This window comes from Glycine soja, chromosome 8 (assembly GCF_004193775.1).
Source record: "Glycine soja cultivar W05 chromosome 8, ASM419377v2, whole genome shotgun sequence".
NCBI classification, from domain to species: Eukaryota; Viridiplantae; Streptophyta; class Magnoliopsida; order Fabales; family Fabaceae; genus Glycine; species Glycine soja.
The window spans coordinates 17107629-17129778 of NC_041009.1; the positions used below are offsets into that span (position 1 = coordinate 17107629).

Below are 22150 nucleotides of genomic sequence, written 5' to 3' on the forward strand. Positions count from 1 at the left end.
TCATTCTATAATGAAATGCTACATTCTTTGCCAGATGTATTGCACTCTGACTACCACTATGCAAAACACTCTTCCCCTAGATGAACCCAACTTTGTCAACAATCCTTGAAGCCATATCAATTCTTTACTAACTTTTATTATTGCTATGTACTCAACCTCTGTAATCAATAAAGCAACTATCTAATGTATCCGTGATATCCAACTAACAGTTGTAGTACCAACAGTGAAAATGTAATCAATAGTACTTCTTTAGTGATTGACTTCACTTGCAAAGTTTGCATCTACATAGCCTTGTACTTTCAATTCTCCTTTGCTAAAGTACAAACACTTCTCTGTAGTGTGTAACATCTCATTTTTCGTAAACTAATTAAAAAGGTTTTTTCATTTAAAATAAATAGAGTTTTTAAAAAAATGATGAGGCTTTTGCAATTAAATAAATAAGGAGAAATAATTTTATTAATTAAAATAATGGTTTGAGAGAAAAAAAAATATATTTTATTTATTCATTTGATAGGTAATAAAATAGAGTTTTTTTATAAAATAATAAAAATAAATAAATAGAGTAAATAATAAGTTGTAAGTATCCTAACTATAAATAGAGACGTGTTAGGTCAATTTTCAACGATGTCTCCTCTTACTTTCAATTTCGTTTTTCCCTGTCCGCCTCTCAAAACCCTCTCTTTTTCTAGCATACCACCAAACCTATCTCAGAAAAATGACGATCTCGGACTCATTCATCATTAGATCGTCATGAAATTTAAGCACCAGGTACGCAACTCAATCCCCAGCCTTTTTACCGTTGGGAATTACAAAAACATGTCGAAACTGATAGAAATGCCCTTCGCTTTGTAACTTTTTCTTTCCCCCAGAAACCCATAACTATATCGGTAAAACTACAATCCTGAACTCGTTAACCGTTGGATTGTCATGAAATTTCGATATGTGGTTCATGATTTAATTCCGCACACCTTCAACGTTGGGATTTACAAAAAAAATGTCTGGTAACAGAGAAAGATGCATCACACGTAGAACCATGGAATGGAGGCTTCAATACCTTCTCCTTTTCTTTAACATTTGGTAACCCTAATAGAGCAACCGGATGAGAAGCTCTAGAGAGCACCAAAAACATCTCAATTGATAACAGAGAATGCTTGAGTGACTATATCGAGGTAAGGGACGAGTTATTCACAATTGGATATTAGTGAGAACATGTGTAGGGATCATTAGAATATCAATTGGAATGGGTTTTGGGGTGTTTCTGTAATTTTTTATTTTATCCTTATAATCATAATTGTGAATTATATATGTTTGGTGAACTAGTTGATGTCCCAATGAGAAATTACTGTGAAATTGATGTGTTCTTGTGTTAAGTGTGAACCCTTAAAAAAATGATCTCTTTTTATTAACGTGAATTATATTTTAAATAATATTATTCAATGACTTATTTTATACAAATTATTATCTTGTTCTAATTTTTTTCACGACGATGATCAACATGTTATGTGTATATATTTATTATAATACTAAAATAATAAATTAAAGAAAGTTGTAAGGTTAATGCCTAGTGGTAATTTCTTTTGATGTAATATTAAATTAATTGTTATAAAAACTTTTTTGATTAAAAATAATGTAGCTTGATTTACTATATATATATATATATATATATATATATATATATGGTTTTTGTCATGTAAATATAATTATTGTGTGATGTGTATATGAGTTATGAGGTGCAATAAATTTTTATAATGATATTATAATATTGTTGTGGAGATTAAGTAGTACAAAGTGGAATGTGTCAATTTGCGAGATACATGTAAATATGAGATGATTGATTGTGACATTATGAGATGTTAAATTGTGGGCATGATTTGGTTGTGAATAAGTGTGTGTGTTTAACACTTATGTAACAATAATTATGTTGTGAACTGTGAATCATGCAATAACCCGATCAGTATTGATATTGAGAAAATGTTTATGCGCAGTGTTAAAGAGAAAATGTAGATTTCCTATTTAGGAACCAATGGTAAATTGTAGCGCAATGTGTTAAACGTGTTTAAAACACGAGTGTGAGGTTGTGGGTATTGTATAATTCATGAGCATTGTCTGCATGCAAAAAATTATTTTAGGGGTTGGATCTAAATCAGGAGGGAGAGACCATGACAGACTTTTCGGAGTGTAGGCCTTGAGGGTAAATACACCCGGTTTGAGTGCTCATTTAAGCTTGTGTCGATCCCATATAGTTGGAGCATTCTCGAAAACAGCGTGGCCCTAACTGGTATTCCTATGATTTTACTTAGTGAGAGTAACCTGACATACCCATGTTGTGGTGTGTCTTGTTATGTACTCTTAAGCGCTCCAAGGTGGTTTTTCACTGACATGGTACCATATTGCATATAGGCTTGAGTCTTAACATAACTGTTGCATACACTTGCTAATTGTCTATTATGAAATTGATGTGTTCTTATGTCTTGATCGAAGTGTGTGATTCATGTGTAATATGATTGATGATTGAAAAGTGAATTTTAAATGACAAAGTGGTGGAATTACGTGAGTTATGTTTAAGTAAGTTGTATCTCATTTATATGATATGTATATCTAGTTGTCTTGTTTCTCTATTAGTTAGGAATGTGATAACTCACTCCCTATGTGTTGCTTGTGTTTGGATCCTGTAATGATCTTGAACTTTGTGTTCGGGGAAGCAGATGACTAGGTGAATTGCTTTAAGGAACCTTGTGCTAAAGGATGTCGGGACACAATGCTCTGATAGGATGTGACATTGGGTATATGTTTCTATATTAATTGTATGAAGTCTTAGGCGGCCTTGTTTGAGCCGAGATGACTTTATTATTTATTTGGACAAGTTTGAATATGAAGTAAAAGAAAGTGAATGTAAGCCTTTTACCCTGTTAAAAGGATTTTATTTAAATGTGTTTTAAAAACTTTTAATTAATTATGATTTATTTTCCTTTTATTAGTACATATATGTATGGAGTATAGGGTGTCACATAATGTCTCACAAGTACCTCGAAATCCACTTAAGTGCTTCCCAATAAGCTTTACCTAGATTTGACATAAACCTACTAACAGCACCCACTGCATGGCCAATATCTGGCCTCATACAAACCATTAGATACATAAAACTTCCAATTGTTGAAGCATACGAAACCTTAGCCATGAATTCTTTTTCTTCCTCTGCCTGAGGTGACTGATCCTTGGATAGGAGAAAATGACTGGCCAAAGGTATGCTCCAGAGTCTAATACCCAAGACTCTTCCTTGCTCTCTAAAGAACATATTAAGGCATCATGTAGCTCTCCTAAGATGGAGGCAACATTTGCCTCTGCCCTCGCCTCTTAATTCTTTGGTGTACTCTTGCACTAACTTTTGTAGTGCCTGGTTCTTCCAAAATTCCAACACTTGATGGTCTTCGAGTTGTAGGAACTTCGATTCTTGGATTTGGACCTTCTTTCCTTTGATTTTCCATGTTCATATCCTCTGGTTGAATTTCTTCCTCTTGACTCTGTATGCAAAACTAAAAAGTTTGACGATTCACCTGACTCTCTCAGTTGGATCTCTTCACTGAGAACCAAATCATGAACATCATTGAATTTCAACTTATTATTTCCCAACGAGCTACTCACAATTGTGATAGTAGCATTCCAACTTTCTAGTAGAGAAGACAAAAGTATCAATGCTCATACTTCTTCTTTGAAATCAATTCCAACAGAACTCACTTGGGTTGTGACTATATTGAGTTCGTTAAGATGTTGAGTTATTGATGCGCCTTTTGTCATCTGCAAATTGAACAATCACCTCATAAAATGAACTTTGTTTGAGGTTGGCAGCTTTTCATACATGCTGAAAGAGCTGCCATAAGACTCGATATTGTAGTTTCTTTTGCAATTTTGAAAGCAACATTGTAGGATAACGTCAAACAAATGACTCTGAGGGCTTGTCTATCGAGTAGAGCCCAATCTTCATCCTTCATACCCTTGGGTTTATTTCCAGAGAGAGGTTGATATTTTTTTTTCTTATACAAATAATCTTCTATTTGCATCTTCCAAAAGCTAAAGCCCACACCATTGAACTTTTCAATTTTCACCTTTACATCTTCTGCAGCCATTGCTCCCACTTAAATCTAACTTCTTCTAGATTGTTTATAACACCAACACTCTGATTTGTTGGAAAATTAAACAAAATTTTATATAATTAGATTTGTAAGAAACAAAATATATGCAGAATATTTGCACACACGCAATTGATAATGGAGTTCGACCAATTATGTCTACCTCTTCGATTGCTTCAAATATTTTATTGTAGAGAGAAAATTATAAACAAATGTTTACAAACACTCACTTAACTCACAACCCTGTTATACTCAGAAAATATTAAAAATAATTTTTTTCTCTCTCTTTTTCTTTTCTTGAAGTTGTAATATTTATGAAGGGAAATAGATAACTTATTTATACAATTTCTCCTCCACTTATTTAGCTTTGCTATTTCTTCTATTGCTTTCCTTGAATTTCTCTCAAGCAAAACATTATACACTTATCTTTATCTAGCGTTTAACCATTTCCAACATAGGAGTGAGGTAAAAAATAACAATAGGAATGTGAGTCTGTTTCCAAGTTATTTCACCATCCTTTTCAAAAGAATCAAATTTTTGTTACCAAATTTGAAAAACCCAAAAATGGTATCAAAGAAACCCGTCTCAACTTTAATTGTTCCACCCTATCCCAAATCGTGGCAAAACTCCCATGCTTGAGGACGATGAAACCCCAACATGACAGTAGAGGACAGCCACGATCTCATCATTGGGGCGATGGTGACAACACGGCATAGGGAGAGACTTATTGGTGGACTTGCGGAGCAGCTAGCACTAAGGACAGCCACGATCTACTTTGAACCCGACAGTGGAAGTCTGAGGAGAAGATTAATTTAGGGGAGTGCAGGGAAGTCTAAGGAGAAGTGGTGAGGGGACAAAATAGACATTTCGTAAGTTTTGGTAGTGTTAATACAACATTTGGTAGTGTAAATAGTTGCTCCCTTATAGGTTATGCTATTTTATCCTTTTTGGACGGCCTAAACATATGAATGTAGTTGAGTTGGTCACATGAATCAAACGACTTTTATTATTATTATTATTATTATTATTATTATTATTGAAGTATGAATTATTGTTCTAACTGCGTCGTGTTGGCAGTAACATCCTTCTGCTGTGCCATCTGGTGTTATGATCTTTCTATTGAAGTTAAATTTGTTTTATATTTATCCACTATTTTAGAAGTCCTTATCAGACTGAAATTTTCTACCGTCCTATTGTAAATTAGAAAGAGTTTTATGAGCTATATCCATCCAACCACAAATGAAACTTGGATATGCATTACAAATGGAACCTATCTAATTCCAAGTCACTTTCAGGAGTCTAAAGCCCACGGAAACATGTTTATGATTTGCGATCATATTTCATAGTTATAATAAGAAATAAATAAAATAGAAAAAAACTACCTAATTAAATCATATATTTTCGACACGTTATTAATTTATTATATGCTTATTTCTGGATTGTATTAAAATTGCTTTTCTTTAATACAATAGCAACGCCACCACGAAATGCAAGAAACGGCAGAGACTCTAGAGTTTTCGACTTTCGTAAAGGTGTTCTTTATTGGGATAGGCTATTAGCTATAAAATTGTTAAGTTAACTTAGACCTTTAAACTTTTTGGCATTTCTGACTTAATGTATATAGATCAGAACAAAAAAATACCCTTGGGGATAAAAAAAATTCTATACCTGCATAATCATTGACACGTATGGGCATCATATACACGAATCATGTTATTTTTTCCTACTTTTCTTGCGAGGCACTTCTTTAATATAATGCACCGTATCTATCTCCTCTACAAAATCGAAAGTTAGGCAGTTAGGTGCAGATGCCAGGTTGTCAAATGTTAATTGTAACTGATAATTAATATTTGAAAACATCTAGCAGAAATTGTCACATACACTTACAAGATATGAATGTTAAATGTATAGATCAATATAAACATTAAATATTGTGATAGATAATTATTTTATGGGATTTGCACGAACGCGTCTTTGAGATATTAATGAAATTACATAAAAATATTAATGACTGAAAATAGCTAGGTATCTGGGTAAAGGTAATTAGCAACCTATTTAGAGACCAACTTTATTCGGTCTCTAAATCAATCTTCATAATGATGCATGTTTTTGGTATTTAAGTTAATTTATAATTAATTAATAATTTATAATAGTGAGATTTGAGAAATAAAATAAAATTTGAAATTTTTAAACAAAACAAAATAAAAGTGGTTGAAGGACTTAATTACTTGTAGTAATAATAAAAATAAGAAACTTGATTTCGCTAATTTAAAAATTAAGGAACTACATTTAAAATAAAATGAAAATAGAGAAACAAAATTGCACATTAACCATGATGAGGAGAAAACAAACTACACTTAAACTTACTTAAAATTTTAGGTCATGTCACTAAAAAATATTAAATATATTTTGTCAAATATTTTTAATTACATAAAAAAGGTATTACAGAATTTTTATACTTTTAATATAATAATAATTTTTAATAAAAATATTGTTTTTCTCTAATCAATATCCTAAAAGTATATATATGTTAACATTTGTCAAATTCAATAAATTAAGTGATTATATAGTAGTATCGTCAACCTTAAATGCACACAAGATTAGCTCTACAATTTGTCTGATTCAATAGGAGTATTTGACTAAAAAAAAAAAACCAAGAAGCTTTGAAGGGTTACTAGTTTCCGGCGTTAAAAAATCATGTATTAAGCCGCACCATGAAATTGAATTGTCTACTACTACACTAACAAATCCGTGTGGGATAATCATAGCTGCTAAAGACTTGAGTCAAATAAATAGAAGGTCAAATTTAAATTGTCAAATTATTACTACAACTTTGAAGACCCTGCTTCGGAGTTTCCTTGATGATTAAAAATAAAAAGAGTGTTTCTCGTTTTTCTATAACACTTCAAAAACTCAAAATTAATTCATCAATCAGCGTGTAAACACTTACATTATCATTGTTTTTACAGCAACTTTGTAATATTATACGTAATGTTTACTATGAATATGTCCAACTTAATACTCAATGCAAAATTTAATTTTGAAAATAATACATAATATATAATATATACAAGCTTAAATATATTATTTTAATTATGATATTAACTAATTATACATATGTCTTGTTTTTATGGCTTTAATTTGAAACTCAAAACTATATATATAAAATCACACCACATAAGATTGGTATAAAACGAAGACATGCTTAAAAAGGAAATATAAGTTATCCATGTCTGCTTAGAAACTTCTAAGCATCTTATATTTGTTTCCTATCTTTGACTTTGAATGAAAGGGGAGACCAAACGGGTGGAGGAAGCAAAGGTGAAAACGTTACTAGCTAGGTTAGCACGAACATTAAGAAAAGAAAGAAAAGAAAACAAAAATGAAATATGAATTGGAAACAGCATATTCCTTTTTATCTCGGTGTATTATATATATATATAAGGAAGCACATGAGGCTACAAAATATACATACATACATTCCAAAGTAACACAACACTAACACAAGAAAGCAATAGAAGCAACAATGAGAGGGAGCTATATCAACCATCAAACTTTTCCAAAGGAGCATGAAAAGGAAGAGAATAAGAAAGAGGCTAATAATTCCCAGAGCCAGAAAAAGAAGCTAGAGAGGATGCCAACAGAAGACATCAATGCTAGTGCTGAGGCCTTCATCAAGAACTTCAGACACCATCTGCTACTTCAGAGGCTCCAATCCATAGAGAATCACAAGCTAATGCTTGCAAGGGAAAAGTAGCTGATAAGTGATGATAACATATATATTCTCAATTATTATTATTATATAAAAATAAATGGTCGCATGCATGCGGCTATATATATGGCTAATGTATAATGTTGTGTTTGTATTATTTCTGTAAGTTGAGTTATTTGTTCTTATATATGCTGAACAGCTGAAGCATATTTTTATACCGAGGAGTAAGAGAAATTAAATAAGCACGTAGATAATTGTAGTCCCTGACCCTCATTTGGCTTAGGATACATTGCAATTAATATCTTTGTATAGGTTATTTGTTTTAATACGGATTAATACCTTACATTCCTTTCTCTTACATTTTAATTATTTACATTCATTATTCTTTTCATCACACCAATCATCACATATATCTTTCATATTTTCTTTACTTCTTTCCCTTTTTCTCTCTCTCTTTTCCACTTGGAAGATTGAAAGAAAGAATCATCATTCTTCTTCTTATGATTATTCACAAAAAGGAACTTAGATTTATAATAAGTAATTGATTAAGTATTGATTAAATTAACCCAAATTAACTGAAGGATGGGAGATCCCTCTGTTTCAAGTGTTGCAAGGAAATTTCGACCATGGCAACTGCATTGATATGATAGAAAGAGATCGATCACATAAATGTTATGAATTAATTAATTTGTAGATTGTTTTATAATGGAATTTTTTATTTTATATATTTTTGGACGAATAACAATATGACAATTTTAGAGCGATGATTTTTTGGTTTTCTGGATAAAAGAAGTATTACTGGTTTAATTTAAATTAAATGACTACTCATGTTCCAAATAAAGCAAGATGACTAGTGACTACTACTATGTGTGTCCGTCTGTCTATATTTATATATCCTATAAAAGTGTAGCCATTAAATTATGAGTAGTAATAAAATTCTTTGTTCTTTACATAAAAAAAAATTCTTCCTCGTTGATCAATGCGACCAGTGGTCCTTCAAAATTATTGTATATATAATTAGATATTCAAAACATACATATTTTAATTTAATACGTGCAATTGAATTTATGTACACATCTGTAAAGTGAGAGAGATAAATAGATATAAATACAGATAATATGTATGTGTGTGTGTGTATATATATATATATATATATATATATATATATATATATATATATATATATATATATATATATATATATATATATATTAAAATATAACTTATATATTAAAAATATTTATTCATCATTATAAATTTTAATTATATAAATAAACAAATTAAAATGCTATCTAAATAGAAATTTTGAAGCACATTAGAGTTGCTCGCAAGTTTGATTTCTCATCAATGTCACCTGACGCACGTCCAAATTGAAGCAAATTTAGGAGTAGCTTGCTTTTGCGTATTTTTATAAATTTTGACGTAATTTATTTCATGAACGCACGTATTGAACACTTTACCAAACGAAATTTGAACTACATCAAGAAAACTGATGATAAATGAAACTGAAACAACAGCTTTTTTACACTAGACTTGGGATCGTTCCAAATTCTTCACCAATGAGAATGAACCGCGAATACTTTTTGAGGATTTGCAACAAAAAAGGGGAATAAGTGTAGATAGACGATCGGGGTTAGGTTACCTAACTAGCATGCAAGATTTCATAATTCGTTTTGAAAAGTTTTTTAGTTTCCCAGCTGGCAGTTTTGAGTTTTCTAATCATTTGGATTACTATCTTCTTTACAGTTTAAAAGTTATGTCAATAAAAAATTCGATGCCTGCCTGATGTGAATGGACCCAGTATATAGCACACCGAACAGGTTTAGAAAGTGAGTGATAAATCTAATTTAACCTACAAATACGGTTTATAAAGTAAAGTTTATACCCACTTATATATATGTTTTATTTTGATCTTATCATTAATCATTAATTAGTGTGAGATGTTCAATACACTCTCTCATATCAAAGCATATCAAACGTAAAATTTATAAAATTAAACATATGCAGAGAAGGTGAATTAGGATATTAACATATTATATATATATATATATATATATATATATATATATATATATATATATATAATTTGGGTATCATCATTGGTCGACATAAGATTTTTAACAAATAATGTTAGTGTTGAATATTTTTACAATTATTAACAACAATTAAACATAAAACTAATACAAAAATTCAATGCTTGTTTGTGAATGGACCAATCAATACACACAGGAAACAATGTTAGCAGTTTAACATTTTATAAAATAACAAAAATATATTTATATAATCATTTTATCAATTAAAAAAGAAAAATAAAAATTGTACTGAAAATGAGTAAAATATTTTACTTGTTTTTAATTATTACTATGTATGATATCCATATTTGTTAAACTCATTAATAAAAAAAAGTAAATAAGATATGACCCAGTTATTTAATCTCCATTCTCCAGTTTTAGAGTTCTCCTTACCACATGCAATCATCCCATTGTATATCATGTCAAGTTGAACACAAAAAATGACTAAAAGGAGTACTCACTACTAAAAAAAATCTTTTTAACAACGGTTAAATTGAACTTTCAACAATTAAAAACAGAGAGCAGCAAAGCAAACTCCACTATATGAAACACTCTAATCAAATGGTTGCAAAAGCTCTACGCCGCTACTGATCTATTTGGCAAATTGTTTATTATTATATTATATAACATACAAAACTAAACAAAGGGAACAAAATGATACATTTACAACTCGACCACATTAAAAAAAAAAATGTAACAAGTCCTCGTGATCATGAGGATGCTCTCAAGATCTTCACCACATAACACAAAGCCCATCAAAGTTGTTGGAGCATTTTCTGTATCTGCTGCTGATTCTGCATCTTCTCAAGATTCACAAGAGAACATGATCTTGCCACCTCACCTACTAAGGGAATCACAGTTGCATATCTCGATCATGAAATCATCAGGGTCGTGGAAAAACAGTTGATCCACTTGGATTCTACCTTCCTCTACAGTTGCTCGCACATAATCGATTTCCATTTCTTTCAGCTTCTTCTCCACTGGCTCCATGCTCTCACACTGCTCGACCACAAAAATTATTAATTACATATATAAGTAATGAATTTCCAATCAGAGTGATCTCATCAAAACCAAACTTTCGTGATAACTCAGCGATACGACACTAAAAGACGTGTACAAGTAACTGCATATATAACACTTCTATATATACCAAGTTTGTTTGTGTGTGTGTTTGTCTTTTCTTTATACACTTACTAAAGTGGGAGGGACACAATTCAGAAGTCTGTGTAGACAAACTGTACAAAGTAAGAACTAAAGTGGTAACAGTCAGCAATATTGCACTGAAAACTTGAACTAGTTTGTCACTTCTATGATCTCATGAGAACAAATTTTCACAGTTGATGACAGCTACATAACACTAAAAGACATGTACAAGTAACTGCAAAACGCTCCTACTATAAGTTTTTGTGTACGTGTGTGTGCGTGTTTGTTTGCATTTTTTTTTTCTTTCTCTACAGAGAGGTTAATAATTCACAAGTGTAAGTGTAGACAAATACAAAGTAAAAACTAAAAAGTGATAATGGCCAAAACTGAAAGGGTCACGATTTTGTCTTTTGTCTATCTTTCGAACCTTGTTGTATTATGAGTAAACCACTATTTTAATTTCTAAAAGTATACAACACTGTTATTTTAATAACTTAATATCATTTTAATTCTTTAAACTTAATATTATTATCTGAGTTACACATTTTCTTTAAAATAATATGATTGACGGATTACATTTTCATGAACTTATTTATTTTTTTTATTTATAGAAAATTAACGTGATAGCACTATAAACATTCAAGAATTAATATAATGGTTTAGTCCCATATTTATATTATGGATCTTTATCTCGGGATTGTTCGTGTTCTTTCTTATCCTAAAGAAATTATTAATTAATCAATAAATGTACTTTCTTTAATTTAATTTGGTTCTTCCTAGAAACATATTCAACTGGCCGTGAAGTTTTTCACCAAAAAGAAAAACTGGACGGTAAGTTTAATCACCACAACTGGATGCAAATATTTCTGACCTGGAAAGATATATGATTATCCTTGGGATTGATTTCCTTCTTCTTTGGCAAATTTTCAGGGTTCTCTGCTTCTAGCAAATGAATTCCAATTCCGTAGCCGAATAGCCTGCGAAGTAACCACATAGAAAATGATAACTTGAATAAGCAAGCCCCACCAAAATTATCTACCTAGGAAAAGAAAATAAATATTTGGGGCCGGAAAAAAAACTCTATGCTGTACCATGTTTAATTATTAACCTTTTTATCTCAAAAAAGACATCTAACATGTTTAAAAAGACATCTAACATGTTTGGGATGAGGGGAAGGTAAGTCAAAATCAATTATGAAAGTATGGTAAATATGAAACATATAATTATTTTAGAAAAATCATGATAATGTCATAGTTTTGAGATAGTCACCATGATTTTGAAAGATATCCCAACATGCTAATTAGGACGTTAGTTTTAATTGGGAAAAAAAGATGTTAATGGTTTGTGAAATTAATCACCATGCCCCATCAAAATCTAAAGAGCCAGGCCTCCTGATGGGGTAAAATCCCAGAACGTTCTGGTAGAAATCCATTGATTGTTCCACTGATCTGCATATGAGGGAGATATGGTTCACAGATTGAAGGCGCAAAGGGTTTCCCATGGTACTCTCCTTCATTGTTGTAAAAAACTAGAAGAAAATGGCAATCTCAAAAACAAAACAGAAAACAGTTAAAGAAGAGAAGTAGCAGGAAAATTGCAAGCAAAAATGGCGATCTAGCTAAGAAAGATTGTCACGGAAGTAGCAAAAGGGTAGTGCTCTATTATATAGAAACAAAGAAGCCGCTATTGTGCGCCATGTGTCCCTACATGTTGTACGTGTCAGATACGTATTTTGTCGATTACATCAACTACACATTGCTGACTAGGATCTTATGTTATGAGTGTTATGTGGGGGTAAAAGTACTGACAGAGGACAATTTTTTTTAAAATTTATTATTTGAGAATAAATTTTAAATTAATATTGAGACAAGTTATAGTGGTTGTTAGAATTTCTTAATTGAGAGTATAACAGTTGTTACGTCTTTTATTTTTTATTTTTTACATTAAAGTGGTTAAAAATTTATAATTTCAATTTTTTTTAAATATGACTTTAAAGTCATAAAATAAATAAATATTTTTATATTAAAATCGTAAATTAGTATATGACTTTAATTTTATTTTTATAAATTATAAATAATTTTACTTTAATTATTTAAACAATTAATGTATGTTTTGTTTTATTTAATATTTTTTGTATTTTTTATATGATTTTATTTAATATATTTATCATATTTAATATTTTTTATATTTTTTAAATTATTTTATTTAATATATTTTTATATTTTTATTATTATTAAGAATTATTATTTATTTTGTAATTTAAAAAATAATATAAAAAATTTAAATTTAAATAAAAATATTAAAATGTACTAGATATTTGTTTAACAAAAATTTGTAATATTTTTTAACAAATATGTAATATTTTTCTTAAACAAATATCTAGTATATTTTAATATTTCTATTTAAAGTTAAGTCTTTTATATTATTTTTTTAATTTACAAAACAAATAATAATCCTTAATAAAAATAAAAAATATAGAAATATTAAATATAAAAAATATATTAAATAAAATAATATAGAAAATATAGAAAATATTAAATATGATAAATATATTAAATAAAATTATATAAAAATATAGAAAATATTAAATAAAACAAAACATACATTAATTCTTTAAATAATTAAAATAAAAAATTATTTATAATTTAAGAAAACAAAATTGAAGTGGTAAACTAATTTATAGTTTTAATATAAAAAAATAATTTATTTTACGACTTTCAAATCGTAAAAAAAAAAAAACTTATAACCTTAAAGTCATATTTGAAAAAAATTAAAATCATAAAATTTTTTATAATTTCAATATAAAAAAAATCATAACAGGTGTTCTGATTGAGCCGTGTTAATTTAAAATTTACCTAATGGTAAATTTAAAAAAAAAATGCCTCCTATCAATACTTTTGCATGTGGGGCCGAGACACATGAGATAGTGCCCTAGTACAATATTCATCCTTTTTTTATATAGAAAACATTAATCCTGTTCTATAATTATATTTTTTTCTCTTCTTTTCCATACTACAGTTGCCGTACATAAATGCAATTATAAAAAAAAATTAATAAAAAATTCTCATTTTTTTTTATTTCAAAGCTCAAACTATTTTTTATTTATATCCCAAAAAACTCGATAAGTAGACCAATTCCGACATATCATTCATCGGTACATCTAATAAAAATTTTATAACTAATAAAACAAAATAAAAAATCGGGTTGTCAAGTAAAAGAAAAGTTTGATATTCTTCCTAATTTCTGTTAATCAAACGTACAATAACCAAATAACAATTTAAAAAAAAATAAATTGATGAGCTTACTGTAGATTCAAGTATTTTTATGAATGAAGAAAATAATTTTCCAAATCGGTATTTCTAATATTGTTGTCGTACTGAAGGTCATAGAAAAAGATGCAGAGAAGAAACAAAAAATAATGAAGAGAAAGTTTTGCTTAAAAAGCTTATTCAGTCAAAATCCATCCCAAGTGTCTAATGATGTTCCTCTTATATATTTATCAGCTCAAAAACAGTTCCTGATTCCGAATATACTTAAATTGATTAATGCAATTCTTTTCTTTTATGTTTACTCGGCAAGGCATAACATTGGAAAATCCTTTTTTTCATTCGCAAAAATACTTTAATATACAGTCAGAGCATCAAAATTATTTTTAATGTGTTAATTATTTGGCTATTCTACATTTGATTAACAGAAATTAGGATTAAAAATAGCAAGAAGATAACCAAAAAATTGAAATATTATCAAATATTTTTTTTACTTGACAACTTGATTTATTTATTTATTTTATTAGTTATAAAATTCTAATTGATAGTTGCACAGAATGATGTATTGGATGTGTATCTATCCAAGAGTTTCTATTATAACCTTCCCGTGTTTACGTGATAATATACCAGCAAAATAATTTGGAATCATTTGATATCCTTTTGAAATGACATAAAAGTTAACTTGCTTAATATTAGTTAGACTTTGAAATGGTGTCATCCACTATGCTTGAGCTGTCTCTTTGAGAACATAATACCTCCAAATATCAACACAAATATTTTTCAATAAAATACTTAATTTTTATAATATTTTATTTAAATTCAAAATTTGATCTCTTTATATTAAATTATTAATCCTAAATACTAAAATAGTATATTCATTATTAATAATGAAAATGTTTACTCGTCTCTTTAATTTGGTTTATTTATAAATTTAAGGTTGAATTCTATTTTGGTTGATCATAGTTTGAACTAATTAGTTAAGTGTTTTGTTTTTAAAATTTAATAAATTCAGTTCTCCCAATGATTATATTTTACTTACATTTCTTTATTATCATGTTTTATCTAAACATTTGAAGATGATCGAGATTATTTGATCTTTAGAGGTCTGTTTTTTTTAAGTTTAAAAAATAATTATTGCACTTTTTAACAGAAACCCACACATTAAAGTGAAAAAGTAATTCAGACTAATTATTAATACCATCTAATTTTATTAAATAATAAACTGAATGGGTTCAGACTCATCAAAAATTCATGCACGCAAGCACGCATCAATTATCTAGATTAGCTTGTGTTGTGCATACTGATATTTCATAGGCAGCTTAGGTTTTTAATCGCTAAAAAATATGTAATGATAATAATAAAAACTTATCACTTAATGATTGAAATAGACGAGAAGAATAAAAGCCTTGACGAAAAAAAAGTTTGAAGACATTGATCTGACGCCAAAAAGTTTATAGGATCAAAATCATAAATATCAAAGTTTGAAAACTAAAATTACATGTTGTATGTTTTGTTCATTTTTTATTCTTCTAATAAGATATTTAAGCTTTTTTTCTTCTATAAAAGTGTAGCCATTAACTCTTACGAATTGTTTGGTTCAAATGACATAAAGAGGAATAATTTAGAGTATATGAAAATTATAATTTGTTATAACTCTTTTATCATTTATGTCGTGTCTGGTTTTTGTTACAAAAATAATGCATGACCGTGATAATGGTGGTGACGGTGGTAGTTAATAAGGATGGTGACAATTATGATGATGGATGTAATCATAATTATGATGGTGACCGCATCCATGATGGTGGATGTAATCATAACGATAATGATGGTTGCGAATGATAATGGTGGTTGTAAAAAGGGAATTCATGCCACCAGTTTGATCATGCAAGCTTCATGAACCTTATCATTCTATAAGTCAGTTAATTACAATAAAATAATCACTAACACGCAATTAACTAATAATCAGAACAATCAATTCCAATTTAGAATGATGGTTGCGAATGATAATGGTGGTTGTAAAAAGGGAATTCATGCCACCAGTTTGATCATGCAAGCTTCATAAACCTTATCATTCTATAAGTCAGTTAATTACAATAAAATAATCACTAACACGCAATTAACTAATAATCAGAACAATCAATTCCAATTTAGAAGTCAAAGTGATAAAAATTACAATTAACTAACTAACATCAAAGAACTTTATTAAAAAGATGAACTAGAGTATATGGGTATAACTACATCACAATATGTGTTTTAAGGGGTTTAACTAAACAATATACAATATTGCTTTAGAAATAAAAAAATTGAAAACCTTACAAATTTAGACTCCAATTGTTCTTGGTGCTGTTTTCCTCTCAAAAAATTTTGAATCTCCCATGACATATAGGGGTGAAAATGAGTCAAGCCAAGTCAAACTTTACTAGGTGCAAGGTTTGAGCTTGGCTCATTACCTGTCATAAGATTTTTTTAAAGTCTCGGCTCGGCTTACATAAAAGTCTAGCTTGGCCTACAAGCCTATTTAAAAGTCTGCTTAAAAACGTCTTTGACTAATTAATTGTTTTAAAACCTAGTGAAATACTAACTAAAAAAAGAAACTTATAAAATTTTGTATAAGTAATGTACAAATCCAAAAATAATTGATAAACAAAATCATATTAAATTCAAGTTGTTAAAACACAAAGTATCTCAAAAGAAAATGAAAAAAGAGCATAATATTAAAAAAAAATATTGATTAGAGATGATTTATACTAATATAGCCAAATAAAAATATTTAAATTGTCTGAAAATGTCTTTACAAAACATTCTTTTCTTTGGAAGTATTAATCTGATTGTATTATCCTTTTAACTTGAGTCTTTTTTTTTTTGAAAATTTTTCACATGCAAGTGAATTCTTTAAGCACTTTATGCCACTTCATTATGTCATTCATAATGTCATAAAAATTGTATAAATAATAGTTATTATTATTATTACTTAAACAAGTCGGCTTGTCAAGCTTAACAAGTTTTTTTTTTATAGTTTGACTTTGATCTTTTTATCTAAAAAAACTCTTTAAAAAACTTGAATTTAACCTTTATAGTAAACAAAGTCGAGCCGAACCTTAAATAGGCCAAGTCAAAAACCCTTGACAAGCGGCTCGACTTATTTCCATCCCTAATGACAGACTCCAGCTTCTTATTTATAGATTCCTAAATATAATTACTTTGATTAGACACACTATAAATAGATATTATAATATAATCTCTAAAGATAATTATTTTAATTAGGTGCACTATAGATAAATATTCTAATTAGATCTCTAAAGGTAATTACTTCGCCTAGAGATAATTTTCTTAATTAAACTTATTACGGTCATGATGATATCCATCATGGTTGTTACTGAAATCCTAGTATTAAAGTTTGAGATGTTGTAAACTAAAAAAGATCCTCATGATTGACCACAACCGTGATCATGTACCACCGTGTTATCATGTGAAATTAACATTAGATTTTCATGAAATTATGTATTTTACAAATTTTTCTTTTGATTGAACGATTGTATTTTTTTAATGTAAAAACTAATATTCAAACGTGAATTCTGCCAATAAAATATATGAAATAGCACGAAAATTTACATAAAGTATTACTCAAATTATGGTTTATTAATCTTATGTTATATACACAATAAAATATTAATTTTATTCATTTTTAACGGTTACCTTTCGTAAAAAAGAATCTAATTTCATTCTTTCAATAAAAACAGAAGTTACATAATATTTAATTTTTTTAAAATAAAATGAATAAAAAATGTAAGAATTTAAGAAAACACCTATTTTTAAAAGATTAAAACGATTTATAAATCTTATAAAATATTTTTTTAAAGGAATTTTATAAAATCATAAACAATAGTAAAAAGTAAAGAAGACCGAGCAGTATTATATTAAGCTTTACTGAGTGATCATGGTTATAAGTGAATTTTGTGGTCAACAGTTATAAAGCAATTTCAGTTTTAATGTAATTACCAAAACTAACAGACCCATCAGGCCCAGGAAAAGCCATGGGCCAGGTGGCCCAATCTCACAGGGCATTTTCATGCAACTCCATCAGAATCAGAACGTAAGAGAAAGAGATTTGGATTTGGGGGAGCATTTGGTTGATTAGGGTTTCTTCGGCTGCGTGCTGATGCTCTTGTTTTCTCACAGTCACACAACAGCAATGGAAGCAATCACAGAGGGAGTGAACAACATCAACATCTCTGATTCTTACAAGAAGAATCGCATTCAGGTCTCCAACACCAAAAAGCCTCTCTTCTTCTACGTCAATCTCGCCAAGGTACTCATTCGTTTCCCTTTCGATATCAAACTCGTGAATATTTTCAGTTATTCGGACTTGTTTAATTTTGTAGGGCATACGGTTGATTTTGTTTAATTTTGTTGTCAATTTGTTTTTATTTTTATTTTTCGCAGAGGTATATGCAACAGCATAATGAGGTTGAGCTCTCAGCACTAGGAATGGGTATCAAATCTTGGAACTAAATCCTTCTTCTTATTTTTTTTTCTTCACATTTTGTGATGTGGATTTTTCCATTTAATCATTTTGATATTTTAACGTATTTATTTCGTTTATCACTTTAACCTTGTCAATTAAAGATTGTGAGTTGTGACAAACCTAACAGTAGTATAAATTGAAATGTTATTGAACCGTAGACGCTGCTTTTGGAAAACAATGTTGCATATCAGTCTATCTAATTATGACATTCTTATAGGCAGTTTCCATGAATGATCTATGGCCACGGCTGGTTGGATATGTCTTTGAATATAAACGTGTATGGCCTCCCAATTTCGTTGAATAGGGCATCGGAGCATCGTAAAATAACCATTCTCTTACATATGTCTATTTGTGTATTCTCTCTCATCGATACACTCTATAGTTTTTCCCTGTCTACAGTCATCCAACACGTTTCCCTCCCAATTACAATTAAGCTCTGTTGGTTTTTGGTCTATGAATATAAACTTGTATGGCCTTTTCCTTACTTGACATATCCATGAGTTGGATCTACAATTCTATCAAATTCAGTATCACAGACATTTGAAAGAGACTTTTAAGTAACTTGTTTGCTATCTGCCTTTTCTGTTTGTATGAAAAGTAGGAATATAAATAATAATGGATAAAATGGAAGGAATCGAATTTAATTCTGAATTTTGACATCATTGATTTGTTTGCTGCATTATCTGTTTCTTTCCTTCTTTACTTAAATCAGACAAGCCCCAGATATCATGTTTCTGATCAAAGAAGGGTTACATTTAAGTATTGTCATTATTGTGGCTAATTGTTGGTGTCTGCTTCAAAATTTACTCTTAATGCTGGATGCAAATATCTCCTTTATGCTCTTTTAAACCCCAAATAAATGGAAGGTTGCATGGTTTTGCTGACACCTAGCATAATTGAGCTAGTAATCAGCATAAACTTGGGAAATCTGCTTAAGAGTTTTGATGAATTGTGTTAGCTATTAGTTGAACCACACTGTATGAACACTTTAGTTGGACATTTCATTGACTAGTTACTACTCTGAAGTATTAAACTCCTCTAAAGTTTTAATCTAGTGTTCAAGTTTAATACATTTATTCCCTGGGATAGTAGAACGATATTCACAGTTATAATGAGGAATAAGATTCAGTTTACTTCATGATGTATATTGAGTCATCCATTTTGTAGTTTGATCTTTCCCAACCTATTTCTGATATCTTTTTTATTTTTTGTCACAGCTATTGCTACAGTGGTAACTGTTGCTGAAATCTTGAAAAACAATGAGCTTGCTATTGAAAAGAGTGAGATATTGTTTTATTTTTTTCTTGGGCGGAAATATTTCCCTTTCTCCTCTCTCTTTTATATCAAATGATTGAACTATCAAATTTGATTAATGATGGAATCTTTTTACAGAAATCACGACATCAACAGTTGACATCAAAGATGATTCTAGAGGCAGACCTGTCCAAAAGGCCAAGGTAAGGATAAACACACAATTCTTGCTAACTTTAAAATATGTTTCTATTAATCCTTCCAACCCTATGGCTTTGGATTCTGCTTTATGACTTTCGATGTAAAATACTTCTCTGATAAATTATGTTTTAGATTGAAATATTACTTGGGAAGACTGAAAAATTTGATGAGTTGATGGCGGCTGCTGCTGCTGCTGCTGAAGATGGTGAAAATGGAGATGTTGAAGAGCACACTGCATAAGTTCATCGAAGGTTATACCTGTCTTGGGTGAAGATATGTACTCTTTAATGAACTGCGCTTGTGTTGTTAGTATGTAGCGGACAAACAAAGCAAAGAATTCGTTATATAGACTGGCCTGCAATGTTGAACTATGCAATTCCTTCATTTCTTTTCCCTATAAATAGAGGCTTTTTGTGTCTTAGCTGTTGCTGTGTTCAGTTTTCGATGGATAAAAAGCATTGGCACATTTAACTAGTTCAGTTTGAATGATAAAATTTTAAGAGTCTTACTGTTTTAATATTTATTGATCAATAACAGTGCTAATTAGGCAGAGCCGGGTATGTCTTGCAAATCTTCGACGGTTCTATATTATTAGATCAATATGAACCTGTTAGAAGAATATTCAATATACATGCTTGACGGTAGTAACTTTAAAATGTAACTTTTCAAAGATCATACCATCATTTTCACTGTCTAAAGGCGAGAATATGTGTGCTAAAAATCCCTGTTTTGGGGGTATTTCAGTTGGGACTCCTCATTTCAGGACCTAATGGAGCGTCTGGTAATATGCTTTTGGAAACAACATTTCATGATGCGAATAATTTGTTTTTTTTATATAAATAGTTTACTATACATTTTCCCCGGAATATACGTTATAATTATCAAATGTCCCTATTATATATTTATCAAAATGCAGTGACAAAAAAATATTATCAAAATGTCCCAGTTAAATGTTATTTTCGTATAATTCATAGAAATAAATTAAATATCACTCTTGTGTTACAGATATTTTGTTAACAATAATATAACATTTTGTAGGAAGCATATTTTGAAACATTCACATACTACCGTATAAAATAAGTTTATAAACTTTTACAATAATCATCTTAAAAATTATATTAATGATAATTTTTAATTGGATAATAATATAAAATCATCTTATAAATGAATATATGATCATTAAATTTATATATAATAATAATATATGATGTTAAGGCGCTATTGAATACATAGTATTATATTAGTATTCCATGTAAAGAAAGACACCTCATTGTCAACATTATGCTACACCTTCATTATTTTGTAATAGAGATGATACACTATAGAGATTTATAGCAATGAGTTATGAGTAATCACATAGTGAATCTGACACAAAACTTTAACCCAAAACTTTAAAGTTTAGGTTTGTGAGTCTTGCCTTTACTTATATAATGCTTAACTTTATTATTTCTACACAATGTAAGATTTTAATCTCACACTTGTATTCCAACAATCTTCCTACTCAAGTGTGAGTCTCTTCCACATGGTAGTCTAGATATGCCGCTACACCCACGAGACACGCCACTTAAACCCACCACTGTCAGGAAGACTTTCAATACAAGGGATCCCTAGGTTTAGGATCCATTGTTATTATTTTACTCGTCTGAGCCGGTCACCAAGTTGAACCATCAGCTTTGATACCAATTATTGGGAAACCGAGGGGGATAAATCGGGGAGATTTATACCAATGAGTCATGAACAACCACATAAGTAAACTTGACACCAAACTTAAACACAAAACCTTAAGGCTGCGATTTATGGGGTCTTGTCTTCACTTATATGGTGCTTAACCTTCTTATTTCTACATGATGGGA

The 22150-nt window shown here is 29.5% G+C and overlaps 1 protein-coding gene and 1 pseudogene across 2 annotated transcripts; one reads left to right on the plus strand and one right to left on the minus strand.

Moving 5' to 3' along the window:
• Positions 1-10375: 10375 nt before the first annotated feature.
• Positions 10376-12685, minus strand: LOC114423043 (annotated as a pseudogene). The gene is made up of 3 exons (XR_003668786.1): positions 12413-12685; positions 11926-12031; positions 10376-10910 (listed from the first exon to the last, which is right to left on the minus strand). The product of XR_003668786.1 is annotated as a metallothiol transferase FosB-like (transcript).
• Positions 12686-18403: 5718 nt separating this feature from the next.
• On the plus strand, positions 18404-20814 carry LOC114422447 (uncharacterized protein At2g34160-like). The gene is made up of 5 exons (XM_028388800.1): positions 18404-18629; positions 18764-18812; positions 20063-20125; positions 20238-20302; positions 20430-20814. Exons 1-5 carry the CDS (start codon positions 18480-18482, stop codon positions 20535-20537), a joined length of 435 nt encoding a protein of 144 aa, XP_028244601.1. The 5' UTR covers positions 18404-18479; the 3' UTR covers positions 20538-20814.
• Positions 20815-22150: the final 1336 nt, after the last annotated feature.